The 26,826-nt window shown below is 37.7% G+C and overlaps 1 protein-coding gene across 1 annotated transcript in view; it reads right to left on the bottom strand.

Moving 5' to 3' along the window:
* The window catches only part of MYO3B (myosin IIIB), a gene marked incomplete at both ends in the record, with an annotated part of 400,700 nt that overhangs the window by 94,650 nt on the left and 279,224 nt on the right, over positions 1 to 26,826 (bottom strand). The window contains 2 exons of the mRNA XM_083368004.1: positions 25,107 to 25,236; positions 26,502 to 26,590. Of these exons, the coding sequence (XP_083224130.1) occupies positions 25,107 to 25,236; positions 26,502 to 26,590 (219 nt within the window). The remainder of the gene's footprint in view (positions 1 to 25,106; positions 25,237 to 26,501; positions 26,591 to 26,826) is intronic.

Here is a 26,826-nt window from a genome sequence, read left to right as displayed (position 1 = left end):
GTAAAATGGTTTGGGTTTTTTCCCCCCTTTTGTTCCCTTTTATATTTTAGTAATTTTTCCCTCTCTTCTCTTTTCTTCTTAACCCATTCAGTCTTCCTTAATATATTTGTGATATATTCCAACTACTTTCAACTTAATTTTATGTTTCTTTCACTGCTGTATAACAATGAACCAGGGTACGCTCTTATACTGAGGCATTTTATCACATCTTTAAATTTATGCAGATTTAGATTGTTTTAGGTGTATTTTACACATATGCAAAATGGTGAACGGGTGCTTACATTTGCATTTCATTACATGCTTATAAGATACACATAGTTTTGTATGTGATCTCACTATTCTTGGGCCACTTGCACCGATTCATTGAATTCAGCAGCCAACTTTTAAGTCCACATTCAAGCCTATTTATTTCATTATGTCCTCTTTTTAAATCAACAAATATAGTAGACCAAAGGTTTTTCAAACTTTCTCAAACTACAGAAACTGTGAGTTAGGAAAAGCGTCCTGGAACCCCTGATCAAGGGGCAAAATGGTGAGCTATCATAAACACCAATGCCTCATGGGGTGTGAAGCTTCTGAATGTTAGCTGACAAGTTTTGCCTTTCCCTTGCAGTTTAGAAAAACTGTTCTGGAATCAACGACCCTCATCCCCCACCCACCTTAGGGCTCTTCAGAACACAGTTTTAAAACAGAGAGAGGAGGGAGGGAGAGAGACAGAGAGAGAAAGAGAGAGAACCTTGGTGGAGCAGTGGGCTAATGCCTCCTTAAGTAACACCAGCTGCCTGCAATTAGTGCAGGTTCGAGTCCCACCAGGCTCAAGGTTGACTCAGCCTTCCATCCTTCCGAGGTAGGTAAAATGAGGACCCAGATTGTTGGGGGCAGTTAAGCTGACTTTGTAATAATGCCGCTTGGGGTGTGTGTGAAAGCCCTAATAAGCAGGCATATACATAGAATGAAGGCTACTGCTAAGTTTGTAAGCCGCCCTGAGTCTTCGGAGAAGGGCAGGATATAAATGGAATTAAAATAAAAAATAAAATAAAAATAAATGTAGTATTTTATTATTAACCTGCAAACCTGACAGCATAGCAAATAGTTTTCCAACTAATGTCTTTATACATTTTAGTTGGACTAAAAGCCTCATTTACATTCACCTGTATGCCATACGTATACCAAAGTAGACATCCTTAAAACAGTTACGTGGAACAGGCATTTTCTACATGAATAATTATTACATGATTTTCATCAATTCTTGGTCTTTGAATGATCCAATCACCTTTTTTGTACCCTCTCACCTTGTTCCCACCCAGGTACAGCATTTAGGTCACCAATCAAAAAGAACTTTTACTCCAGGATCATGTTTTCAGAAAGTTGTATTATTTTTCCTAATGCATCGTTGGTTCTTTCATCAGAATCATGCACTGAAATGTGACAATTAACTAAGATCTACCTATAGAGTCCTACTTCCTTATGTATACACAAGAAATCCACAAGATACTAATTCATATTTTCTGACATCTATATCAGCTTCTTTTATCCATAATTAAATCTACCCCTTTAATCCCATACATTTATTCATTAATTAGCTCCACAACACAAGATTTATTACTTATTGCCCAAAACTATCCAGAGAATTTCATGGCAGGTCCACCATCCATAAGAAAAAAATATTTTTTTCTTTCATTTAATTTGTTATAAGATAATGCAATATCAAACTAAATATTTTTGTTTAAAACTGCAATTTAAACTAAACTTCGAAATTAAAAAAAATACGTTATACATTTACTTGATAAACAGGGAATATTAATAGAGGAGAAATTAAGAGAGAAAACTCATTGCCAGACTGTGATTGTTAAGTCTTAAATGTGAGAGAAAAAAGAAAAATGTCAGTGCTACTTGGCCTCTACTGAAAGAGAATCTTCCCAGTTATGAAACAGCAAGTAGAATTCCTTTGCAGATATTAATACATGAGTAAGTGCACCCTGGGTACATATTGGTGGAATGACTTAAATATTATTATTGGAATAGTGAATTTTAACTATTAAAGTGTGGCAGCTGATACAGGTTTTTTTTTAGGATCACATTATGTTTTTCAGAAAGGTGTTGCAGATAACAATTTTACAACCACATGCTATCATAGCTGCCATCAAGGCATTTTCACCATATAGATAGATTTTTCTCTATTACAGTTTGTCCTTAATCTACCCTTCAGGTCTTCTAATGGTGACCTCTTTGCTACTGTAAGTGAGTCTGTCCATCTTGTTGCTGGTTGTCCTCTTCTTCTCTTTTTATCCACCTTTTCTAACATTTTTCCAGAGGACCAGGTCTTTGCATACATATTGTGTCCAAAGGACAATAATTTGAGCCTGGGCATTTGTGCATTGAGTGAGAACTGTAGTTTGATTTGTTCTATGATTCATCAGTTTGTTTATTTGGGCGTCCATGGTGTTCTTAGGAGTCTCCTCCAATAGCAAAGTTCAAAGGTGCCAGTACCACTTCTTTAAAGTCCAACTTTTGTTTCTATAAAGTGTCATAGGAAATATTATGGCTTGTACAATTTTTTTTAAAAGGATGCTCTCTTTAGTCTAATCTTAATTATCTTATAAAATAATTCAGCAGGAAAAGATGTGCCCTAAGATATAATAAGATCTTGAACTACCTGAACCACCACCACTATGACTTCAAAGTCTCCTTGATCAATTGATGAATTAATCAATTAATCCAGCTAATTAAGTACTTTTAAATAGCTTTAGTTTAGAAAGAAGAACGGAGTGAAATGAATCAACATTAGTTGAATAGTACAGTGTGTTTTAAATATTGGAAATCAACTGAATGCCTGTTGACCGGCTGGAAAAGTATTTGTTGTGAACATTTTAAGGCTGTTCTTAAAAATGGTTTTTACACATTTTTTTAAAAAAGAAAGAGAGATTTTAAAAATAAAAGCTTTGAGAGGAAGGAAGGAAGTGATGTGGCCTAAGCATGTGCAAAACATTCCAGATACATTTCAAAGTTTTAAGTAGTGAGTGGAGCACAAGATGTCCAAATGTTTTCTCTGGCTACATATCTTCAGAGGCTAAACTGTGATTAATAGCATTGAAAGAACCCTTTGAAGCAGGATTGGTGACATCAAAGTCCTAATCCATGGGTGGCAGGATTTTTATAATGAGTGGGAAGCATTTTAACACATTTCAAAGGATTTACAGCATGAATAAACAATAGGCCACTGCAGATGTGCCACACACCTTTCAGAAACATAACACATAAATAAGTTTCCATTTTAATTTAAATGTAAATAAAGTAAATAAAGTGTTAACACTTCTTTTCAGATTAGCACTTTAAAAGTGCCTTATTTGCAATAAGACCTTTTTTTCCTCATTGCTTTTGCAGAACTTATGTTAATTCCATGAAGCTATTTTTATTTCTGAACTATAGCTGATACTATATAACTGAAAAGAGGCAACATTTTAAAAAGCATCTATGTGTATGTCTCTCTCTATAATTCTACATATAGAATTCCTTTTCTAGGAAGCAAGATTTAATTAACATAAAGAATATTATATAAAAATATTAGGTAGAAAAGAACATTAAAAAACTCTATTGAAGATACAATGAGAGCTAGCATAAACATAAACAAATTAATATACCAGAACGACAGTTGTTCATAATAGTTGTTCAGAATTCATGATCTGGCAAATAAAAAAAAATGGGCAGAAAATCCTTTTGTTCCTTCACAGAATTACTTTTCTTTGTTAAATTTACTAGCAGATTTCCTTGCATATCTGTATATGACACAATGTAGATGGAGAATAAATTAATTTGTGTTTACAATAATGACTTGCAAAATTAAATGGGGAAATAATAATTATTTGATTTGATCTGAAACAAAAAAGAGCATTAGATCTCCAACCCACTTGAGTTTCATACCACTACTAACAAGGTTTTCCATTTGGATTGCCTTTAAATGTGCATTTTAAATTTCTGTTTTAATTTTTTTTTTGAACCCCACAGTTCAGTGACATGAATCACAATCTTTACATTTTTTTTATTGAAAAGTTTTAAGATACAATTTTCCTTTAAAAATCCCCCCTTCCCCCTCCCTCCTCCCCCCCTACCTCCCCCCCCTCCCCCCTCCCCCCCCCGACTTCCCAGAGCTAAATACAAGGTATATATATAAAAAGCAATCATAAACAATCATATACTAACAACTATAAACTCTAAAATCCATTACTCTCTAGCTTATATAGGATAAAACAAGCCTTAGTAATATTGAATATGTATAAAAAGAAACTAAAATAAGAAAAGAAAAAAAAAACGAAAGAAGACTTATTCAAATGCTACATAAAACTTCTTAACCCTATACTTGTTCTGAATAAACTCAATCCATTTTCTCCATTCCATAATATAGCGTTCTTGCGAATGATCTTTCAAATAGGCCGAAATCTTCGCCATCTCTGCCAGGTCGGAAACCTTTAAAGTCCATTCTTCTATGGTCGGCAGTTCCTCTTTCTTCCAATATTGGCCTATCAAAAGTCTTGCTGCCGTAATTAAGTTCAACATCAATTTGGTGTCCACAACTGTAGCGTCTGCAATTATTCCCAACAAAAAAAGTTGCGGACAAAACTTTATCCTCTGTTTAAAAATCTTCTGCATATTCCACCAAACTTTTATCCAAAAAGCCTTAACCTTCTTACATGTCCACCATATGTGAAAATATGTTGCATCTTCATCACCGCACCTCCAACATTTAGGCTGATAATTCGGATACATACTTGCAAGCTTTTTAGGATCTAAATGCCATCTATAAAACATTTTATAAAAGTTCTCTCTTAGATTTTGAGCTTGAGTAAATTTTACGTTTCTCACCCAAATCTTTTCCCACGTGTCCATTGTGATAACTTCCTGGATGTTTTGGGCCCATTTTATCATACAATCCTTAACAAGCTCTGTTTCTGAGTCAATCTCTATCAATGCAAGATATATCCGTTTGATATGTGCTGGTCCCTGATTTCTAATTTGCTTTATCAAATTTTCATCAGTCATTGTAAATCCATTTTTCTGATCTTCTTTCCACCTGGCCCGTAATTGAATATATTGAAACCAATTTTGAACAACCTTCTCTTCTCGCAAGAGGCTATATGATTTCAAACACCAAACATTTCTTTCCAAGCTGAGGATCTCCTTGTACGTAGTCACATCATGTTTGAAGCCAGCATGTATATTTTCTATTGCGTGTTTTGGAATTGCCCACAATGGTATCTTGCAACTTAACTTATGTCTATACTTCTTCCAAACTCTCAGCAATGCCTGTCTTAAAATATGCACCCTAAACACGTTGTCTACCTTCTTATCATACAACAAATATGCATGCCAGCCAAACAACAAATCATGGCCCTCAAGATTTAATAACCTCCCTTGCGTCAAATTAATCCAATCGCTTATTCCTACTAATGCAGCAGCTTCATAATATAATTTAAAATTAGGCAATTTAAGGCCACCTCTCTCACGAGTATCCTGCATAATCTTAAGTTTAACTCGTGGCTTTTTCCCTGCCCACACAAATTTATTGATACCTCGCTGCCATTCCTCCAAATTAGAATCTTTCTTAAGAATCGGTATCATTTGAAATAAAAATAAAAATTTAGGCAGGACATTCATTTTTACTGCTGCAATCCGTCCCAACAAAGACAATTGCAACTTTTCCCAACTCGAATTCTTTTTGAATTTTCCCCCATAGTTTTTCATAATTGCTTTTTATATAGCTTTGTATTAGAGGGCGACAAAATCACCCCCAAATATTTAACCCTTTTAACAATCTCAAATCCAGTTAATCCTTCTAAGAGAGCCTTTTGCGAAACTGTCATATTTCTGGCCAAAATTTTGGTTTTCTGTGTATTAACTTTAAATCCAGAAACCTTCCCATATTGTGTTATTATCTCCATCAGGTCCACAACAGAGTTCTCTGGCTGGGTCACTGTAACAACCAGATCGTCTGCGAATGCTCTCAATCTGTAGTCCTGATCTCCAATTTGTATCCCCTTAATTTTTTCCGAATTCCAAATTTTAACCAATAATATCTCTAATGTTAACACAAATAACAAGGGCGATAACGGACACCCTTGCCTTGTGCCCTTCTCAATATTACATGCTTCTGTCAAGCTATTATTAACTATAATTCGGGCAGTTTGTTTTTGATATAATGCCCTAATCGGTTGTAAAAAATTTTCCCCAAAATCCATTTTGTCTAAAACTTTCAACAAAAATTTCCAATTCAATTGATCAAAAGCTTTTTCAGCATCTAAAAAAATTAGCACCGCAGCGATCTGGTTGTTCCTTTCCAAAAACTCTAACACATCAACTATATGCCTCACATTATTTTTCATTTGCCTACCACTAATAAACCCCGTTTGATCCCCATGAATCACCTGTTGCAGAACCCTCATCAGTCTATTAGCCAAAACCTTAGCAAATATCTTGTAATCTGTATTTAAAAGCGATATCGGTCTATAGTTTTTAACTTGAGTAGCATCTTGGTCTTCCTTCGGAATCAAAGAAATAAAAGCTGTTCTCCAAGACGGTGGCACCTTTCCCCCCCTCTGGATTGTCTGGAACAGTTCCTTTAACGGTTTTATCATCTCTAATTGTAAATTTTTGTAATAGGCCGCAGTCAAGCCATCCGTACCTGGTGCTTTGTCCACCTTCAATTCCTTAATTGCTGTGAAAATTTCTTCTTTTGTAATCAGTTGATTAATCCCCTCTTTTTGTACTTGCGTAAGAACCGGGATGCTAGCATTCTCCAAATATATATCAATATCTTTTTCATTAATTTCCTCTTTAGCATATAATTTCGAATAGAAATCCACAAAAGCATCCTTAATAAGATTCTGTTGAAACACAACCCTTCCTTTATACTCAATCTTATCTATATTAGAAGCCCTTTGTTTTTCCCTCAATCTATAAGCTAACCATCTGCCTGGTTTATTAGCATTGCAAAAAGTATTATGCCTAGCAAACCGCAGATTGGTTGCCACTTGATCAGCCATTAATTTATCAAATTGTCCTCTTAGCAGTCTAATAGCCTCCTTGGTCTTCACATCCTCTGAGTTCAAAATCAAAGCCTTTTCTTTTTCCTTTATTTCATTCTCCAGTTCTTTCCTTCTAGTTTCCACTGCACGTCTATGTTTATTATTCATATATATCAACACCCCTCTCATATAGGCCTTGCTAGCATCCCAAACCATATCAATAGAGGTACCCTTATTCATGTTAATCTCAAAAAAATCCTTCATCCGCTGTTTGCATTCTTCCACATTTCTCTGATTTCTAAACAAATTCTCATTTACGCGCCACGAGCGCCTGTCTCTTATCTCCTTATCAATCTCTAACCAAACTGGACTGTGATCAGAGATAGTTCTTGCACAAATCTTCACCTTTTTGGTCCTCAAAAAAAAATCATTAGTCAGCAAAATAAAATCAATCCTCGAAAAAGATTGATGTCTATCAGAATAAAAAGTATAATCCTTCTCCTGCAAATGTCTCTCACGCCAAATATCTCGCAATTCCAGGTCATCCTTCATTTCAAAAAAAGATTTAGGCAGTCTAGCATGACTTGGAGTGCGCTTGAAAACTCCAGCCTTGTCCAACTGTACATCCAAAACACCATTCCAATCCCCCATAAAAATAAAAGATTTATAATCCAACTGGGTAAGCTTTGTATGAAGTAAACTAAAAAAGTCATCTTGTTGTTGATTAGGTGCATATAATCCAACTAAAAGCGTCTTTTTACCTTCTAACAGCAGCTCAATCATAACATATCTTCCATGCTTGTCTGCTTCAATTAAGTCTGCTGTTAAGGCACTTTTAACATAAACAACCACTCCATTTTTCTTGTTCTCTGCAGAAGCAACAAATTGCGTACCCAACCTCGAATTCGATAAATACTTTTGATCCAAAACTCTAATATGCGTTTCTTGCAAACATATAACATCTGTTAAATTGTTTTAAATATTGAAAAACTTTCTTCCTCTTCTGTGGTGAATTTAGTCCATTAACGTTCCAGGTTAAGAATTTAGTTGCCATGCATATCCTCCCAAAGCTCTTGGAGCACAGCTTTGATAGGACTATCTTCTTTAGGCCGTGCTCCTCCCACTGCTTGGCTATGAGTACGTTGTGAAGATTCTGAAGACTTTTGCTGGTCTTGTTCTTTTATTTTCTTTGCTCGTTTTAAAGCAGCACGCGTTACCCTTTGCTCTCTAGGATCATCCAAAGAAGTTATAGCTTGATCTCCTCCACACCATTATCCTCTGTTTCATCCTCTTGATGTTCTCCTTCTCCAGATCCCTTTGCAGCTTCCAGAAGTGTTAATGGGGTTGCTTTTAAAACATTATTGTAGAAATCACACGCTTGCTTCACAGTAATCAGCCGATACCTTTTACCTTCATGCATCACCATCAGCCCGTCTGGAATCTCCCATCTGAACCTTATATCTCGTTGCTTGAGCTCTTGCACAAGAAATGTAAAGTCCTTCCTTCTCCTTAAAATCTTTGGAGGGATTTCTTTTAAAACCAAGACTTCTTGATCAGCAATCACAACTTTAGCATCATAGGCAGCTTGTATAACTTCATCTCTAATTTCTCTTTTTGCAAAGTAAACCACCACATCTCTAGGCAACTTTCTCTGTCTGGCAATCCATGAATTCACACGGAACACTTTATCCATAGCTGCTCTTATTTCAGATGCTGGCTGGTTCAATACCACTTCGAGAGCCTCAGAAACCAGCTGCTTTAAATCTTCCTTAATATTCTCTTTTAAACCTCTGATTCTAACAGCAAACTGCATCTGGTAATATTGAGCAAGGCTTAACTCCCTTTCCATTTTGTCTCTTAAATTTTCATTCTCCCGTACTTTTACTTCTAATATTGCATTCTTTTGGGTCAAATCATCCACTTTTTCATCTAAATCTTCCACACATTCCGCCACTTTATGCACTGAAGACAAAATGTCTACCTTCATCACGCTGAACTTCTGTTCCATCCTCTCTTCCATTCTCTCCTCCAGTTTCTCCAATTTCTCCTCCATCTGTGCAAATTTATCACCAATTGATTGATTAATTGATTCCAAAAGTACCTGGGCATGTTTATCCAGTGCATCTCGTAAGTCCTTCGGTGTCAGTACATCAGGAGGGTGCAACACCTGTAATGATGATTGTTGCACCGGAGAAGATCCACCACTCCGAAGAGTTTTAGGGGGAGGTTTAGCCGCCATCTTTTACTTTTCAATTATGACGCACTTTCACTTAAAGTTTAAAAAGTCCATCAAGCTCGAGAGTATAATAAAATAATCTTCTTCACCTTTTCCTCTTGTACTGCTCTGCCTGCTCCTTTAATCCATAGTCCTTTCTTCAGGCAGGGGTGGTCGCAGACGCCTGGCTCTGCTCCAAGAAATCCAGAGCAGAGACGCTGGCCAGCTGGGAGCAACCCAGGCTTCGGGGGAGTTCAATCCTTAAGCCGCCCAAGCTCCAAGCTCAGGCGGCCCTGGAGAACTCGACCCCTACCTGGGTCCTCACCCCCTCCTCTTCTCCCGAGGAGGGGGCTTCAAATTCGCCCGAACAGTTGATCGGCGCTGTTTCGGGCGAAAAAACACACAGCTGAGCCACGGGCAGCCCGGGAAGGCTGTCTCCGGCGCCGCGCAGCCACCGGAAGTCCTGACAATCTTTACATTTTTAAGTGTTAACCTGCTCTTATAATAGCCCCGAATAGTGTGTTTTGAAACATTAATCTTCCATAAATTTAAAAAGCCTTCAGTATTAATGATGCACCAGTTTTCTCCACAAAGAAGTTGTGTCTACTAATGACATTATTTAAAGTATAGTTAGACCAAAGGAAATCTTGCTGAATGTAATGCCTTATTTCTCAATAAGAAATTGTTGTTCTCAAAACAAACTGATATGCAACAAGATGCTGGATTGTGGGAGGCACAGTACCATTCAATTTCCCTATCGTCAGCAATCAGTTTGATTTTCTAAGATAAGTTTTACAGAAGAAATAATGTTTAGCATCGATTCACAACAAATAATTCCTTCTATGAAAACTCTCATTATAACCTTCAAGTGGGCAGGCAGAACAGCGTGTCATATGGCAACAATTTTTGAATAAAGATACCTCAAATGTGGCTAACTTACAGAATGTGTCCAAAATTCAAGACCCATGATCTCCAAGAGAATGAAATTTTGAAAAAGTTGTCGCTGCTTCATTGCTATTAGCTGCAGCTGATCTGCTAGACTGCTGCTGTTGTCACATAATCTTCATTTTCAATGTTTTGGGACGGTTCCCAGCCAGTTTTGCAATCTTTTGCTCTCTCCACCCACCCTGCAGTAGTCATTTACCTGCCTTCTAGGAAGGGGAGAGAAGGGGAGGGGATGGAAGGAAAGGGAAGAGAAGGGAAGAGGGAAGGAGAGAGGAAAGAATATTTCTGATGCTCTCTGCCAACTTCCCACAGGGAAGCTCAATGGGGAAGCCATCAGGAAATCAAAAATTTTTCCAACTCCCACTGGTTTACCCAGCCCACCTGTGGTAATTATGTCTCTTTGTTTAGTTAAGGAAATATTTCTAAAATGATGAGGTACATTAACATACATTTTAGCCATGCAGTATGAATCTATATTTTTTCTTAAACTCTACTCCTTAAAATTCCTTTGGGCTCTCCTTTCTGTTTCCAGTGAATGTACATACAGGACCACATTTTAGTACTTTGAAATAGTGCTAAAAATATTTTATCTGTTAGACTAGTTTCTTCTATTTGTAATATAAATAGAACATTTCTGGATTTCTTTGCTGCCACCTAGTAGTTATCCATATTTTTGCAATGTAGCCCTTTAGTACATAGCCAAGGATTTTAATCAACTGAATGTTTCCCATCCTAAATTGGGCTGATGAAACAAATAAAAATAGGTAGGTTAATGAGAGAGACCAGAGAACAAAAAGTACTTTTCTTACTTGAATATAAGCCCAGTGATGATAGATAGATAGATAGATAGATAGATAGATAGATAGATAGATAGATAGATAGATAGATAGATAAATTGATTGAATGATTGATTGATTTAATTATCTGTCATTGGACAATATCAACTCTGGGCAGGTTCATAACATGCTGATTGGATTTACAAAAAATGGTGAACCATAAAGTAACCATATTGGTTAGTTTCACATCTCATTTTAACCTCACAAGTTATGCAATCCCAATTACTGAGTCACAACCATCCAGATTCCAAAGGCTGTTCAGGCTCCTGGCCTGAACAAAAGCAGCAAACAATATAAGCAAAAACCTTATAAAAAGAAACACTCCAAATCTGCAAAGACACTGTACAGAGAAAGACAATATATTGGATTAAGACTGACTAGATTCCAGTTTAATTTATCAACTAGCTATGAAGCATCCTGGATGACAAGAATGAAATTTGCTGTCTGGTTTGCTGATCCCTATCCTGCCTCTATTGCTTCTGCTAACAGCCACTGCCAGCCCCTTCCAAGGTAATTGGTAACAGAGCCTAGCAGATTTCATACATCTTGAGGCTGCCCTTGAATAGTGTCAGAATAATGGGAAAGATATTATTTTAACACTGATACAACTAATGATAATTTAAGCTCCTGTGGGAGCTGGGGACAAGATGAAGGCAATGTCACAGGCACAGGACAGAATTTTTTTTTGGCCAGGATATAATTCTGCTGTGGTTAGTGCCAAGTGATGATTTAACCATAAAATGTATTATTAAAGATATACTCAACATCGTTCATTGCATAATGGGGAGGCTTTTTGTAAGGGGCAGGATTTAAAAACTACTATTAATAGGCATACATTTAGTCAAGAGACAGCTTTGCTGAAGAAAATACATGCAGCAGAAATTCCTCAACCAAACCTTATTTTATTCTATTTGGAGCATCACTGCTCTCATTTCCTTGTTTCTCTAAGCTATTTTTATCCCAACCTTCAGATTAAGTGCTCTCAGAAGAGCTACCAAACCAGAAGATCCTCCCTCCAACCATCTCTTTTATCTAATGCTGTGTCAAATTATTAGCTCTCCTTTAATATATGAAAGTTGGTGGAGTGAGTTGAAGAGAACAAACAGAAATACGCTCCCCTGTGAAATCCTTCTGAAATTTCTGCATCGTAGGAGGAAAAGGGAAAAATGGTTTGATTTTTCTCCCTTTTCTTGTTTTTAAAAGCCTCCACCCAGTATGGTCACTCACGAGGTCTAATAAGACTGCATTCATCCACATTATCCACACGGTAAGGACAGAGCTGTTTCCTTCTTGGAGATTTACTTTTCTGAGTTTTGAGTTTTGGAGCACAAGACAACACACCAAGGTCAGGAAAGGGGAGGGTAATTATGTTGAAAACTACCTTTGAAAATTCCCAGGAGTCTTCTCTTGAGATAGCAGTATATGAAATTGGGCTATAAGGAAAACCTGTGGCTTCTTATTTGTATCCTACCTGCCCTGCTGCCTGTCTGGATTTCTATCCAAGCTCCTTGTCATCATTTCCACCTGGGGTTGAAAATCTTGATTATTGGGTTGGGAAATTTCGATCACCATAATCCAGTATTGGATTCTAGGAATTTTTCCATGGTGATTAATTTGCATATATTACATTTTGTTATACAGCACCCAAAGTCCCTCTTTTAGAGAGATGGGTAGTTCAGAAATGTGATAAGTAAATAAATAAATAGACATTTTCAATAACTCGTTTTTGCCTTAGAGAATACAATGATGGCCATCAGATGTTTTAAAGGGAAATGGAGAGGTGATGTCCTGACTTTGGATCTATCCAGATATGTTGACTGTAATTCCCATAACTTTGGGTTTAAGACAGTTGCAAGACCATGTGTGGACAAAGCGCTCTGCATGATTATACAAGCCAACGATGAATTTAAGAAACGATCTCAGGAAGTCATTTGTGAAGTATAATAAACCCCTTTATTTGCTAAATCCAGCCTTATCTATGTCTCATATCTGCAGGTCAGTATAGTTCACAACTGCTCCTTTGCCATTTGTGGTTTAAGTCCTCTTTGTATGCATAACACTATGGGCAATGTGACAAAATACAATTAATTTTACAAGCTTTTATGATATGGGCCATACTTGGGAGAAACAAGCTCTTTTAAATTGTAAGAGAATCTCAACAGCTTTTAGTTAAGTTAGCTCATTTTTTAAAGAAATTATAAATTTGGATTTATCTATAGATGGGTACATTATCATTATAATAGCTGCTGTTACTGATTTAACAGAATAAATATAATATATATCAAGCCTTGAAATAAATTCTGCACATACATCAGCCATAGTTTTACTGGAATTCAAATGATCTGAAAAACACTATAAGTTTCCTGGAACTGCTCTTTGCTGGAGAAAATGCTGTTAATTAAAAGCAAAACAATAGTTTCATGCTTATGATCGGTGTTGCCAGATTTCATTCATCTTCCTCTCCTGATGGAGAAGTGTACAAGGTAAGCCTATATTCTACTCTTTCTCTGCCATTTGTAATAACTAAAATCCTACTTTCACAATGTGCAAAATTGAATAATTAATTTATAAAACTAAAATAAATATTTAGCTCCTTTGCCATAAAATTTCAGTTGCTTTTATTGAATACTAAAACCCCAAAGTGTCCTACAAAGTGCATGAGGAATATGGATAGTCCTTGACATATGACCATAATGTAGCTTGCCCATTACGGTCATATGTTGTGACAGATGTAAATTGTGTCTGTCACATGACCAAGCTAATTTTACAACCTTTTTTGTGGTGGTCATTAAACAAACACTGCGTTCATAAAACAAACACCAGTGCTTGTTTTAAATGACCACTGTGGTTTGTTAAACAAAGCCACTGTTTGCTATGGTATGAGTTTTCTGAAAACCAGAAGTAATGTCCCGCTTTCTGCAAAACTGTCATAAAATGTGGTGATGTGACTGCAGGATGCTGCAAATGGCCATAAATGTGGCCATCTTGCTGAGTGCCCTAATTGTGGTCATGTGAATGTGGGGGGAGGGGCAACCATTGGACCTGGGTCATAACTCCCTTTTTCCAGCTAAGTTGTAACTTTGAATAGTCACTAACCAACCAGCCATAAGTTGAGGATCACTTGTTGAACCAAACCAAATACACTTAAATTTTCAAGTACTTTATTTTTTCCATTCAGTATTGAGATGTATGCAATGCTAAGTTTATATTTTGGAAAAAATATGAGTTGAATATTATCAGAATTTAATATGAGGGTGTCTATTTATACTCCATGGTAAATCAATTCTTGTGTTCCAGTTTCAGGTTAGGTTGGAGATTCAGGAGGATAGCAGATGCAAAAATATAAATCTGGTCACTTCCAACATACCTCAGTTTTGCTTTGACCAATGTTTGAGGAAAGCAGCTTCAGAGGATGGAAGGGGGAGAGGCTGAGGATTCCCCCTACTCCCTCCATTTTAGAAGGGACACCTGTATAAGCCAATAGCTCCTGAAATAACTTCCCAGGTTTCATAGTCTGCAATCTAAGGCCATCAGCAAATGAACCTGAAATGGAGGTTCAGGTAAGAAAAAAACCACAGCAATACACATTCAGATAGTGGAAGAAAAGAAAATGAAGCTTTCAATGTCAATTAGTCATGATAATTATAAATTTCCCCTTCTATCAGATGCAAGTTCTAATTCCTGAGGAACATAGGTTAAAAAAAAACCCTAGCCTTTCTTTATTTTGCATGGTGGAAATATACCGAACTAAATAGAGTTACACATATCATGGTTTTGCTCTGTCATGATCCAATATCCAGAGCCAAATGCAACACGGTAGGGACTAGCATAATAATAATAATAATAATAATAATAATAATAATAATAATAATAATAATAATAATAATAATAATAATAATAATAATAATAATAATATTTGTATACCGCCCTTCTCCCGAAGGACTCAGGGCGGTGAACAGGGCAACATATAAAAATACAATGAGGCAGACAATTACAACATGGTCCTCCCGTCTTCTCTAATTTGTTTAAAAAACAGCTATAAAAATCAGAAGAACCCCTTAGCATCTCACTTATCATGGAAAAGTTGTCAGTTAACTGATCATCTGTGGATGGCATTGTTACTTCTGAATACATTGTGGACTGTGCTGCTTCATGTTTTCCCATATATATATTGTATATAGCCAGGGCTTTTTTTCTCATAGAACGCTCAGAACGGAGTTCCGGCACCTTTTTTGGATGGAACCTTGTAGGGTAGGCAAGGCGGGTTGTATGACATGTGTGAGTTCCGGCACCTTTTTGTTTTACAAAAAAAGCACTGTATATAGCCATCTGTCTTGCAGGGAATAATCATATTCCCCCCCCCAGAAAAAAACAAAAATAAAATAGTGATTCTAATAAAAGGGAATATATGTAGTTCTGGGTTGTGCTGTAGAGTCCTTGGTGCACCAAGGACAGAACTAAGCTCAAAGAGCAACAAGGACTCCATAAGACCAGCCAATTGCCTTCTGACTGTAAATGTTTTCAAACCCAAAGATTATCTCATAAATGTTCTAGAACTGATAAAATTTAGAGTTATGTAAGTGTTTAGGAGAATCTTCCACAAAGAAAGTATTGTTATATTTCAGTCTTGTTCATTATTGTTCAATTTTGTTTTATGTAGGTACAATTCTTTATTCAGAATTGTTTATTCATTTAGGAATAAGCTGTGTTGCACTCATTTGTTTTGATTTCTATAGAATTGCTCTGCAGAATATATTCTAATAAGCAAATGCATATTTTGCTCCCAAACTACCTGCAAAACTGTTTTAAAAATACAATTTGAGTGATATTCAGGAAATACGTTTAGTAACATCAACCGGTCACTTTCAAAGTCATCCTTGTCTTTGTTCTGTTAATAGCACCATCTTGTGGAACATTTGCAAACCCTTTCTACATTCCACCACAAACCCTGTGTACTTCTGATAGATAGAACAATGCAGGTTTTTCTGTTGTACAGAATTGGACAGTTTTTATATAAAAGATCTACTTTCAAAGCTGTTTACTCTGAAAGCCAGCAGAATTTGGTGCAGTATATATATTTATTTGTGCCCTTTCTAAGCTTCCTGTATTTAAAAACAATACCCATAGTCCAAAAAAGTGCCTTTTCCTTTCAGACCCTATATTAGTCATAACAACCGGCAACTCTGTAAGTCTGTTGTATTAAAACCATTGCTGTTAACAATAAAGCCGTGAAAAAGATCTAAAACTGTATATAATATGATAAAAGGGGCATAATCACCAATAGCTATTGCGCTCTCAAGAAAAGGCAACTAATTAAAACATTCAACTAATATAACAGGATATATCTCTTGCCAGGCTATTACAGATTCTGGACCCAAGTATAAAAGGATTTTCTTTATGACCATTTGCCTTATATCAAATCTTGCTACCAATCCAGCTAGTTTAGTACGGCTTATTCTGCAATAATGGGCAACAGTTTTCCAAGGTTTCAGAAATCTTTTCTAGTTTCATTTGGAGATGCCAAGGAAGGACAGCACAAAACTTCCGAAGAGAAAATACATGGCATTTCATTAGTTTCAGCCCAGGGACTCAAAGAAAGCCCTTAGAAATTAGCTAGGTTTATATAGGAGTCAATCTGCACCGATTCCTTTTAATATTCCAGATTTTATCAGAATGTAAAAAGAGGGAAAGGAGAAAAATCCTCCATAAAATCAAAGATGTTTATCAAATAACATGAGTGAAAATAATTATTTTATGATAATTTCTTTCATTTGGAAGCACCTCTAATATGGAAATCTGCAGATAAATTGGAAAAGAGGGGATTATATATATTTCTATTGTGTTATTTGCTTTGGGGGTAAACAACAGAGCATTGGAGAAAAAGATGAAGAAATTTTGAGCAAAAGAAATTAAAGGCAAGAGTTATGAAAGAAGAAGAAAAACCTAAATGGCATAATTCAAAACATTTTCGTACATACCCCCTTTGATTTTGTTCTTCTTGTTATTCTGGGAGTAATAATTTAAGGCAGAATATTCTCAGTACGGGTAGTCCTCAACTTATGGCCACAATTGAGCCCAAAGTTTCTGTCACTAAGTGAGACAGTTGCTAAGTGAATTTTGCCCTACTATACAACCTTTATTGCCACAGCTGTTACGTGAATCACCGCAGTTGTTAAGTTAGTAACATGGTTGTTAAATGAATCTGGCTTCTCAAAACTGGCAAAAGGTAATCACATAACCCTGGGACCATGAAAACATGAGTCCCGTTGCCTAGTGACGGATTATGGTCATGTAACCATGGTGGTGCTGCAACAATTGTTAAGTGTGAAAAAGGGTCATAAATCATTTTTTTCAGTGCCGTTGTAGCCTTGAACAGTCATTAAATGAACCGCTATTAAGTTGAGGACTACCTGTACCTCAGTTCTCAAACAGGACCTTTTCAAATTCTCTGTGTACCTCAGGGCTAATACTGTACATATCTGCAATAGCTTTACGTTTCCAATAGCAGTAGCAGTCAGCCAAAAAGAAGAAGAAAACCACTGAATAATTTCTAACATCATCATGAACAACATTACCCACAAACTAATTTGAGATTAGAGAGAACTAGGTCAGTCATATAATACAAGGTATCTGTTCTGTACACAACTGCACAGCCTCGTGATTGGCTAATCCAACCGGCGGGAATTCCTGGACACCGGGAATCCGTCTCCATGTTATCTGTCGCCCGACCGGACACAACAGTATCCACCAACTGGAATAGTAAACAAGAATGCTCTGGGTTCAGATATAGTGCCAAACCATGGTTTAGTACTATGTGCGTTGGCAGCAAACACTGGGCTTGCCTATTCTCCCAGCCTCCTTTCATATAGCCAGGGGAAAGAGATTTGAATTTAAAAAATGAACTCAGATTCTGCTGCAATAATGTTCAGGAGATGTTGCTTTGATTACTGTATATATTTTTTTTAATGCCAGAACTATAAAATATGATATAATCCCAATTTATTGTGATAAGATTAAATTAAACCAACATTTACAGTTCGGAAATTAAATTAACGGATGACTGCTTTGGTCTTCTTATAATCTGCAAATGAATCACTAGAATTATCTGCCAAGTTAATAAATGTATTAAGAAACATTTTCCCGTTTCCCTTAATTTTAGAACATTCTTTTAAAATAATAAAATTTTAGATATACCTGAAATAGATATACTTATCCAGGTAGGCTAAATATGCAAACTGTTTGTGTTTGTGAATTCTGACCCAAAATTTGGGTTTTGAGGTTTCTGTCTAGTTAAAATCTGCCAGCAAATTCTAGGCAAGGATTGATGAAGTCAGCTTAATTCTACCAAATTCAGGAATTCATAGTAAGCTTTCTGAGTCTTCTAATTAAAAATATTATTTGACAACACCACCATCCTGAGATATCACGCATTATGTCAGCCAGCTCTCCCTACTATCTTTGATGATTCATTATGGGGTCAAAATGACCTCATTTGTGTGAAATGGGCAATTGAGTTCCTATATTTTATAACTAAAGTATCTTGCACCGAAAACATAATGCAGCTGTTCCTCTGTTCCAGAACATAATTGCTATTCCATAACAGAAGTTATGATAGAAGATAGGTGGAAAACAAATGGAAGATAACTCTTAAATGGAAGATAATTTTCTAGATCTGTTATAAAATTCTCTGAATAAAGTAGACCTTGTTCGAACCAATCACTGGCACAATCTATACTAGTCAGACTATGGCTTTTAATAGAGGTTTTGTTTTGGCACATTTAAAAATTTCTAGCTAAGTTTGCCACAGAGGAAGACACCTATATCTGTCTCTAGTACTTTCATCCACTCTTCCAGCTCCCACCCACTCAACAAGCACATACTTAAGGCTCATTCTCATCTCTTCCTAACTGCAACATGAAGATGTCCTGATAACCATTTGTGAAGGACATATCTGCATGACGCTGCCTTTGTCTCATCCCAGCCCACCACAGGAGGAGCTTAAATTTGTCTTTAGCTTTCCCAGTTTACATGTAATGTTCTCTATTTCACATGTCTTCCATTGGTCATGATCTATGCCAGTGATGGCAAACCTTTTAGAAACCAAGTGCCCAAACTGCAACCTCAAACCCACTTATTTATCATCGTGTGCCGGGTGGGCATTGCCCATTGGGTGGGTGTGGCCCATTGGGTGGGTATGGCTGCAGTGGTAACGGCAGACTGAGTGGGACTAAAAAGTTCAATCAATTCCAACTTTGCGAGATCTTTTTTTTCCACAAGAAATTGAAATTGATTGATCGATGGACCTTTTTTTTTTTTTTGCACATGGCGGCGGAGGCCTAAAGTGAAAAGGTTTTATAAAACCCAGCTGAAGGCCTAGAACTGGGGCAACGGTGCGCATGCGCACAGAAAAGGCTCTGCGTGCCACCAGTGGCACGCGTGCCATACGTTCGCCATCACGGATCTATGCCATTTTATGGACAGCACAGAAGATGATATGGTCAGACGCTAGGATTTACTCAGATCTTATTAGGTTCTCCGAGTTTCTATAGGCATGTCACCTCAAGTCCTTTAGCATTATTTTCCTGGGCTATGCTGTTTCTGGTTGTTTCAACGTGAATTACCCTTTGTACCTGCTGTCTTCCGATCACATAATTCAGCTACGTGGAATTGAAGACCTAGCAACTGAAGATCCATTTCTCCTTGCTTCTCCTTCTATCCCACCTAGGGTAGTGCTGACAGCTGATCCCCAGGCTGGGGTATCTAGAGAAGCAGGAGATGGGAACTGACCCCTGTCCATTAGTTCCCTGACTGCACAGGGCTGATCCGTGGGATCAGCACTGCTAGTGGTTAAAGAGTCCTTCAGCTATCTTGAAAACTAAGTAGGAAATGCTATGGCAGGAGGAGGCAATTGGTTACAGAAAAGCAACAGAAAGCAAGCAATCCATTACAGAAAAGCAACAGAAAGAAGTCCAGGATTTAAGCCTTGGAGAATATATATATCCAGCGAACCGAATTCTTAGCTTTCGTTTAAGCTGCTCTTCGTTATAACCCAGGCTATCTTTAAGTGCAATAAGGTATTTTGTCTACCAAAGTCTACTTCTTTTTCTTCTGGTAAGAACATTGAATTCCAGTGAAAATTATTTCAGGGGCCTCTGGGCAATGTGAGGATAGATTCCCATACTGATAAGGAAACTGGTCACTATCGTGTAAACGTTATCCAGGGGCAGGGCCAGCTCACATTCTCAGAAGCTACAGACCTCATCTCCCTCAACAGAAAGTGAGAGAAAAACAGGTAGAAATGAATTGTGCTTTGAAATACGACTTACGTTTGAAAACAAAAGTTCTGGATAGAATCCTTACGCTCTCATCTTAAATATTTTTTTTCCTTCGTAACAGAGCCTGTTTCCAGTCTTGCCTATAGTTAAAGAGTTCTGACAGGCATCCCTGAGCTGCTAGGGCTATTTGTGATGAAGGAGAATCTCTCCTGTTCTCCCACAGTGAATTAGGAGCTGCTGGCATTGCTTTTCATCCTTCTAGCACTGTCAGCCTCCATTCCCACAGGAAAGACTGGACAGAAAGGCTACCCAGTGATGTGGGGGAGCTTTTCTCAGTTTATTGGAAATCCCAATCAACCCACTGATCGCTGGACTATCTTAAACAGGAAGCCTCCACCTATAGATCAGCTGACTGACAGGTCTGCAAGACAAAGGCGGGGGCTTCATGGCAATGCCAGAAAGTCTTCAATTCCCCCCCCCCCCAGGAAGTCCAGTCTGTGGAACAGCAGACTTGATACCGTCTTTTATTAGATGGTTAAATCCTTACGTCTATCCATCTTCAAACTTGTCTCCTCCAGCTCCTGCCCAACCTTTTATTAGGGACAGCAGCTGGTAATACCACTTTACAATGCCTTGGTAAGGCCACACTTGGAATACTGCATCCAGTTTTGGTCACCAAGATGTAAAAAAGATGTTGAGACTCTAGAAAGAGTACAGAGAAGAGCAACAAAGATGATTGGGGGACTGGAGGCTAAAACATATAAGGAACGGCTGCTGGAATTGGGTATGTGTAGTTTAACGAAGAGAAGGGTGAGGGGTGACATGATATCAGTGTCCCAATATCTCAGGGGCTGCCACAAAGAAGAGGGAGTCAAGCTATTCTCCAAAGCACCTGAAAGCAGGACAAGAAGCAACGGATGGAAACTAGTCAAGGAGAGAAGCAACCTAGAACTAAGGAGAAACTTCCTGACAGTTAGAACAATTAACCAGTGGAACAACCTGACTCCAGAAGCTGTGAATGCTCCAACACTGGAAGTTTTTAAGAAGAGACTGGACAGCCATTTGTCCAAAATGGTAGAGGGTTTCCTGCCTGAGAAGGGGGTTGGACTAGATGACCTCCAAGGCCCCTTCCAACTCTATTATTATTATTATTATTATTATTATTATTATTATTATTAAAATGCTTTTCCCACCATCAAGTAATAGCAAGTGAGAGGAGAAATAAAGATGGGGAAACTCACCAAATATATTTTTTTCTAATTAGTCCAACATCCAATTTGTAAGGATAGCTAAATGTATCAGGACAACACCAGTCCCTGATCTCATCACCGAAGGTGAATAAGACGAGAGCAGTCAAGGAAGAGCAGTTTGCACCATCCTATTTCTCTTCCACCTTAGACTGGAAGAATGTGCTTTAATGTGGCTGTAAGAAAGAGCCTTTTAACATATCTAATTCAGGTAATCAAAATGTTAGGCTATATGTTCTTTTAGCAATCTGGGGAAGCGGACAAATTGACTTTCAAAAGTTCACTTTTAAGATTCTCTGCCTTCATGTTACTATTTGAATACTCGGCATATATTTTAATACTGTAGGGCCTAAATGCTCTCAAACTGAGAAGTTGTATTCCCCACATATGTTAAACTGCATATGTTAAACCTTTAGCTCTCTAGAGATAAGAGGAGTGCACTCAAATTATGCAGACCAAAAATCAACAGTCTAAAGAGGATAGTAATGTACCAGAAAGACATGGCCACAGGCTACTACTGTAATACCTTTGAGTCTATAGCTAACATTTCACCAGAGAAAACAAAACAAAACAAAAAAGAGATTTCATTTACATCAGGATCTGTATTTCAGAGCTCTGAAACCTAGCTAGTTTAATCACAATGTGTGTAGTTCACATTTCCGCAGTTACATGCAACGATATAATTGCGGTATTTGGAACTTGTTTGCACTGTGAGATTCTATTTTTTTCTGCAGCTTTTCTACAATAAATCTGCTTTACACACAGGAACTGTGAATGTTCTGCTTCCCATTGCAAGTACTTCAAGTCCTTTGGGCTAATTGTAGGCTTTAGAAAACTTATAAACAGCAATCAACCTGTTTCAGTCCACATCTGAACATATTCCAGGTAGTTTCAGGTCAAGAATCAGTACTGGGACTACCTTTATCATCCTGATGGGTGACCTTCTCTAGAGGAAAGGTGGAGAGTACAACTCTGTTGATCCTTCTGGATATCGTTACCATCCACCATGGTACACTGCTCAGTCGGGGTTGGACTAGGAGGCATGGTTTCTCATCCTCTTTATATAGTCACACTAGAAGGCTTCCACTTGACCTTTTGCTGGGCTGTGGTATCCTACAGGGGTCTATTAAATCACCCTTATTGTTTAAAATGTATATGGAACAGATGTGAGATAATTAGAATATTGGGACTGAAGTTGGGATGGGGTGTTCTATTCACATTGTTAGTCAGGCGAGGCAGGGCAGGTAACGGATCAATGTCTGCATGATGTAAAAAGCTGGATGAAGGCCACTAAAGTGAAGATAAATCTTAACACAATGAAGACATTTAGGACTGATGATTTGGCATACAATAGGAAGAAAGGAAGTCCAAGGGCAATAGCGCATCCATAAGGAACTTACAGAAGCTCCTAAGCCAAGTTTTATGATGGTATGAATTATTATTTGAATGTAGTCCACCTGGCATCTATTCACAATTTGTCAACAATCACAACTGTACAGGTGAACTGTCTCTTACCAAACATTAACCAGTTCGAAACAATAGTATAGTATGCATCACTAAGAAATCTCAGCAATTTCATATATAGAAATTACCTCCTGACCCCCCCTTTTCTAAACTGAACCCTGCAAATTGTCCAATGCACTGACCAGCACTGTCAATGAACACAACTATCTTAATGAATACAATTATATTAATGAGCACAAATATCTCAATTAAAAATTAATTTTGTTGTCTTTGTGAAATAGATTTAATGACTGTTTCTTTTCCAATTTTATCACAGGAGCATTAATGTACACCTTAGGAACATCCCAATTGGCACACATCAGAGACAGATATTTTCTTGCTCCAGTGATCTTCTCTTTTACGGTCCCTCCCTCTGAAATATCCGTCCCCCTCCGCAAACCATATATTAATGACAAGTTTGGTGTCTTCCGAAATTAATTATTAAGAACAAAATAAAATAAAGTAGATTCATTAATGAGAACAAAATGGTAAACTACTATTATATGATTCCTGTGAAGAAGTCTTGAAGGCCATCTGCAAACTTCATGAAGTGGTTAAAGTTTTGTTTCTTTTTTCTGTAAAAGTAAAGGAGATCTTACTGCCCTTGACAGAAATACAATAAATATTTTGATACTTTATCGCTTCATAACTACTAGTCTCTACCTTTTCGTATTTGGTCTTTCTTTCTAGACACTTTAACACAGGGGTGTCAAACTCACAATGTCACGTGACATGTTGTGACGTATCGCAACATATTCTCCATTGCCGGCAATGGGGTGGGTGCAGTTTCGGCATGATGCATCCAGCCCATGGGCCGGGAGTTTGACACACCTGCTTTAACAGATCTAAAATAAAGGAAGCATATTTTTATCTAGAGTTGACTGGAGCTGAGCAGTGCCCTTGTCAAATGAGACAGACAGAAAGAAGACATGGCACTATACTTGTTCACTCTCATTTAGGTGACTCTGAACAGTGAGAATTGATGTCAGAGCTGCAGGCTAGTTTGAAATAGAGGGCTGGACCACTGCTGGCATTCAAAAAGGCCATTTTGCACCATACCACAAGGCACACAAGCCTTGGGGATTAGCATGATTGCCTCTGCAGCCCAGCATTCCCAGGGATCTGCCACTTACCTTCAGGCAGTGCTCTTTCTGTTGACAGGCCCCTGTGGCCTACCCAAGACTGCTCTGGGTCACACAAGGCTTTTGCTCTTGAATGGCTTTGGAAAATGTTCTTTTGTGATCTCTGCAGCCTCAAAAAAATTGCATGAAAACAAACCCCATTCTGGTATGATTTTTGGACACTGCAGAAGCTGCACAAGAAATACCTCATTCTTGCATGGCCTCAGAGGCCTCCAAAAATTGTGTGGGAACAGGTGTGCTTTTGAGAATAGTTGTTGTTCGGTATTGGTAAACTCTGGTGTGTCAGCCAAAACACTGTGGCATATCACTTTGATACATGTGATAGGTTCGTCATCACTAGGATATATAAAACATAGAGATAGTTTCCGCTCTCAATTTCTCTTGCAGGTTTTTGTTGTGGTTGATGTCACTCTAACAGCTGTATTTACTTTGTCACTATAAGCCTTTTTTCAGTGAATACATTTATAATAGTAAACTCTTGTCACCTGTGGTTTAAAAATGATCATAAAATACATGCTTAATAAGCCGTAAGAGAAACACACAGAGCACACATTAACGTTTCTTCTCATATTCCTCTCCATAGAAAATATGGATGAATGAAATTAATAATAGGCAATTTTAAAAAGAGCATTTTAAGATAGCAATAGCACTTAGACTTTTATACTGTCCCATAGCGCTCTGCAACACTCTGAGTGATTTACAACGTCAGCATGTTGCCCACAAGAATCTGGGTCCCCGTTTTACCGATCTTGGAAAGATGGAAGACCAAATCAACCTTGAACCCCATCAGGATTGAACTCCAGACTGTGGGCAGAGTTTACCTGCAATACTTTAATCACTGTGCCACCAGGGTTGGATTCCAAATGCAAAGCATTTAGCCAGTAGAAAACCCTTAATTTTTAATAAACTTCATAAGTACTGTACCTGTTTTGGTCAATGGGCTTGAAAAAAGCTGCTGAAGAAGTTTGTTCTCTGAAGTCCTCAATACCACCATTATGTCAGCAGGAAGGGTGTCTCTGTTCTTCTCAAGGAAGCCATAAGCATCGTACTGAACCTATACAATGTGGGAGTTAAATGTGAAACAGTTTCTGTCACCTGTAGTACTTTAAGTAAAGGTTGGGGAACTTTTCCCCCTAATGCCCTGGGTAGTGCTTCATCGCCCATATATATTTATCTCTAATTATTTTCATATGCACGCACTCACAACTATTTTCCCTCTTCAGCAATCTCAGTACCACTTGCTATAGAAGAAAAGTTAAACTTTTCTGCTCCCCACTCTCTTGGCTTCTTGTTTTTGTCCTGAATCCTAACTGTTGCAGCCACTGCTGATTTTGCAGAAGGCTTTGTTTCTGGAGGATTTACCAGACACAAAGACCTTCCAGTATAGACTGGTTACAAAACGCTCTAGTAACTGAGTTTTTTTTTTAAAATTCCATTTATATCCCACCCTTCTCCGAAGACTCAGGGCGGCTTACAAGCTTAGCAGTAGCCTTCATTCTATGTATATGCCTGCTTATTAGGGCTTTCACGCACAACCCAAGTGGCATTATTACAAAGTCAGCTTAATTGCCCCCAACAATCTGGGTCCTCATTTTACCTACCTCGGAAGGATGGAAGGCTGAGTCAACCTTGAGCCTGGTGGGATGCGAACCTGCACTAATTGCAGGCAGCTGGTGTTACTTAAGGAGGCATTAGCCCACTGCTCCACCAAGGCTCTTATTTTTCAAGAGTTCATTTTCAAAAAATAGTCTGTTCCTTGTAAACCCTGGCAACCATAAAGTAAGGAGCCAGCAGGAGATGCTTTGACTTCTGCACTGAGAAGATTGTTGTCTTTGGCCTTAAAGAAACAAGGCATTTCATGAAATTGGTAGTGACAGGAAGAGTTGCAATTCCAAGAAAAGGAATTGCATACCCAGTGCTTTTTTTGTAAAAGAAAAAGGTGCCGGAACTCACACATGTCATACAACCCGCCTTGCCTACCCTACAAGGTTCTATCCAAAAAAGGTGCCGGAACTCCGTTCTGAGCGTTCTATGAGAAAAAAAGCCCTGTGCATACCACCATACAGTATTTTAAATCAAGAATTAGGATCAATGCCCTGCCAAATGGATTTAAAACAACTGAAGTTCATCGTACCTTCTGACTCAGTTCTGTTGGTCATCATGTGCCATCAAATGCCATCAAATAACCATGGGTTTCCAAATTTTAAAATGTAAATTCATTAAAAACATTAATTAGGGAAGAAAAAAAACTGAACGTTGCTTAAGAGAAATCTAAGGATAATTTATTACATTTAAATTTAATACAAGCTATATATTTACCTTTCCAGCATAATGATGAATGCCAAAACACAGCTCCACTCGTTTGGGTCTCCAGAAATATTTGCACCGCAGATTATCTTCAAATTTATCTGTGCATTTTAAAAAAGAAAACAATATTAATGGCCCATTCTTTTGATGGCCGCAAGGACAAATCTTTTCACATTGGAAAATAGGTAATATGCTGATGATATCAGATTGGGAAACCAAACTTGAAGAATAGACAGCAATGGCAAAACTAAAAGTATAGGTTAAAAATGGAAATTTAACTAAATTCAAGCAAGAATGACTTCCCTCATATATTACTCAGCAAGGCAAATTCAGACAT

Source organism: Vipera ursinii, assembly GCF_947247035.1.
Source record: "Vipera ursinii genome assembly, chromosome: 1".
Taxonomy (NCBI): domain Eukaryota; kingdom Metazoa; phylum Chordata; class Lepidosauria; order Squamata; family Viperidae; genus Vipera; species Vipera ursinii.
Note: the sequence above shows the minus strand (reverse complement) of the source record. Positions and strands in the feature narration are given on the sequence as shown.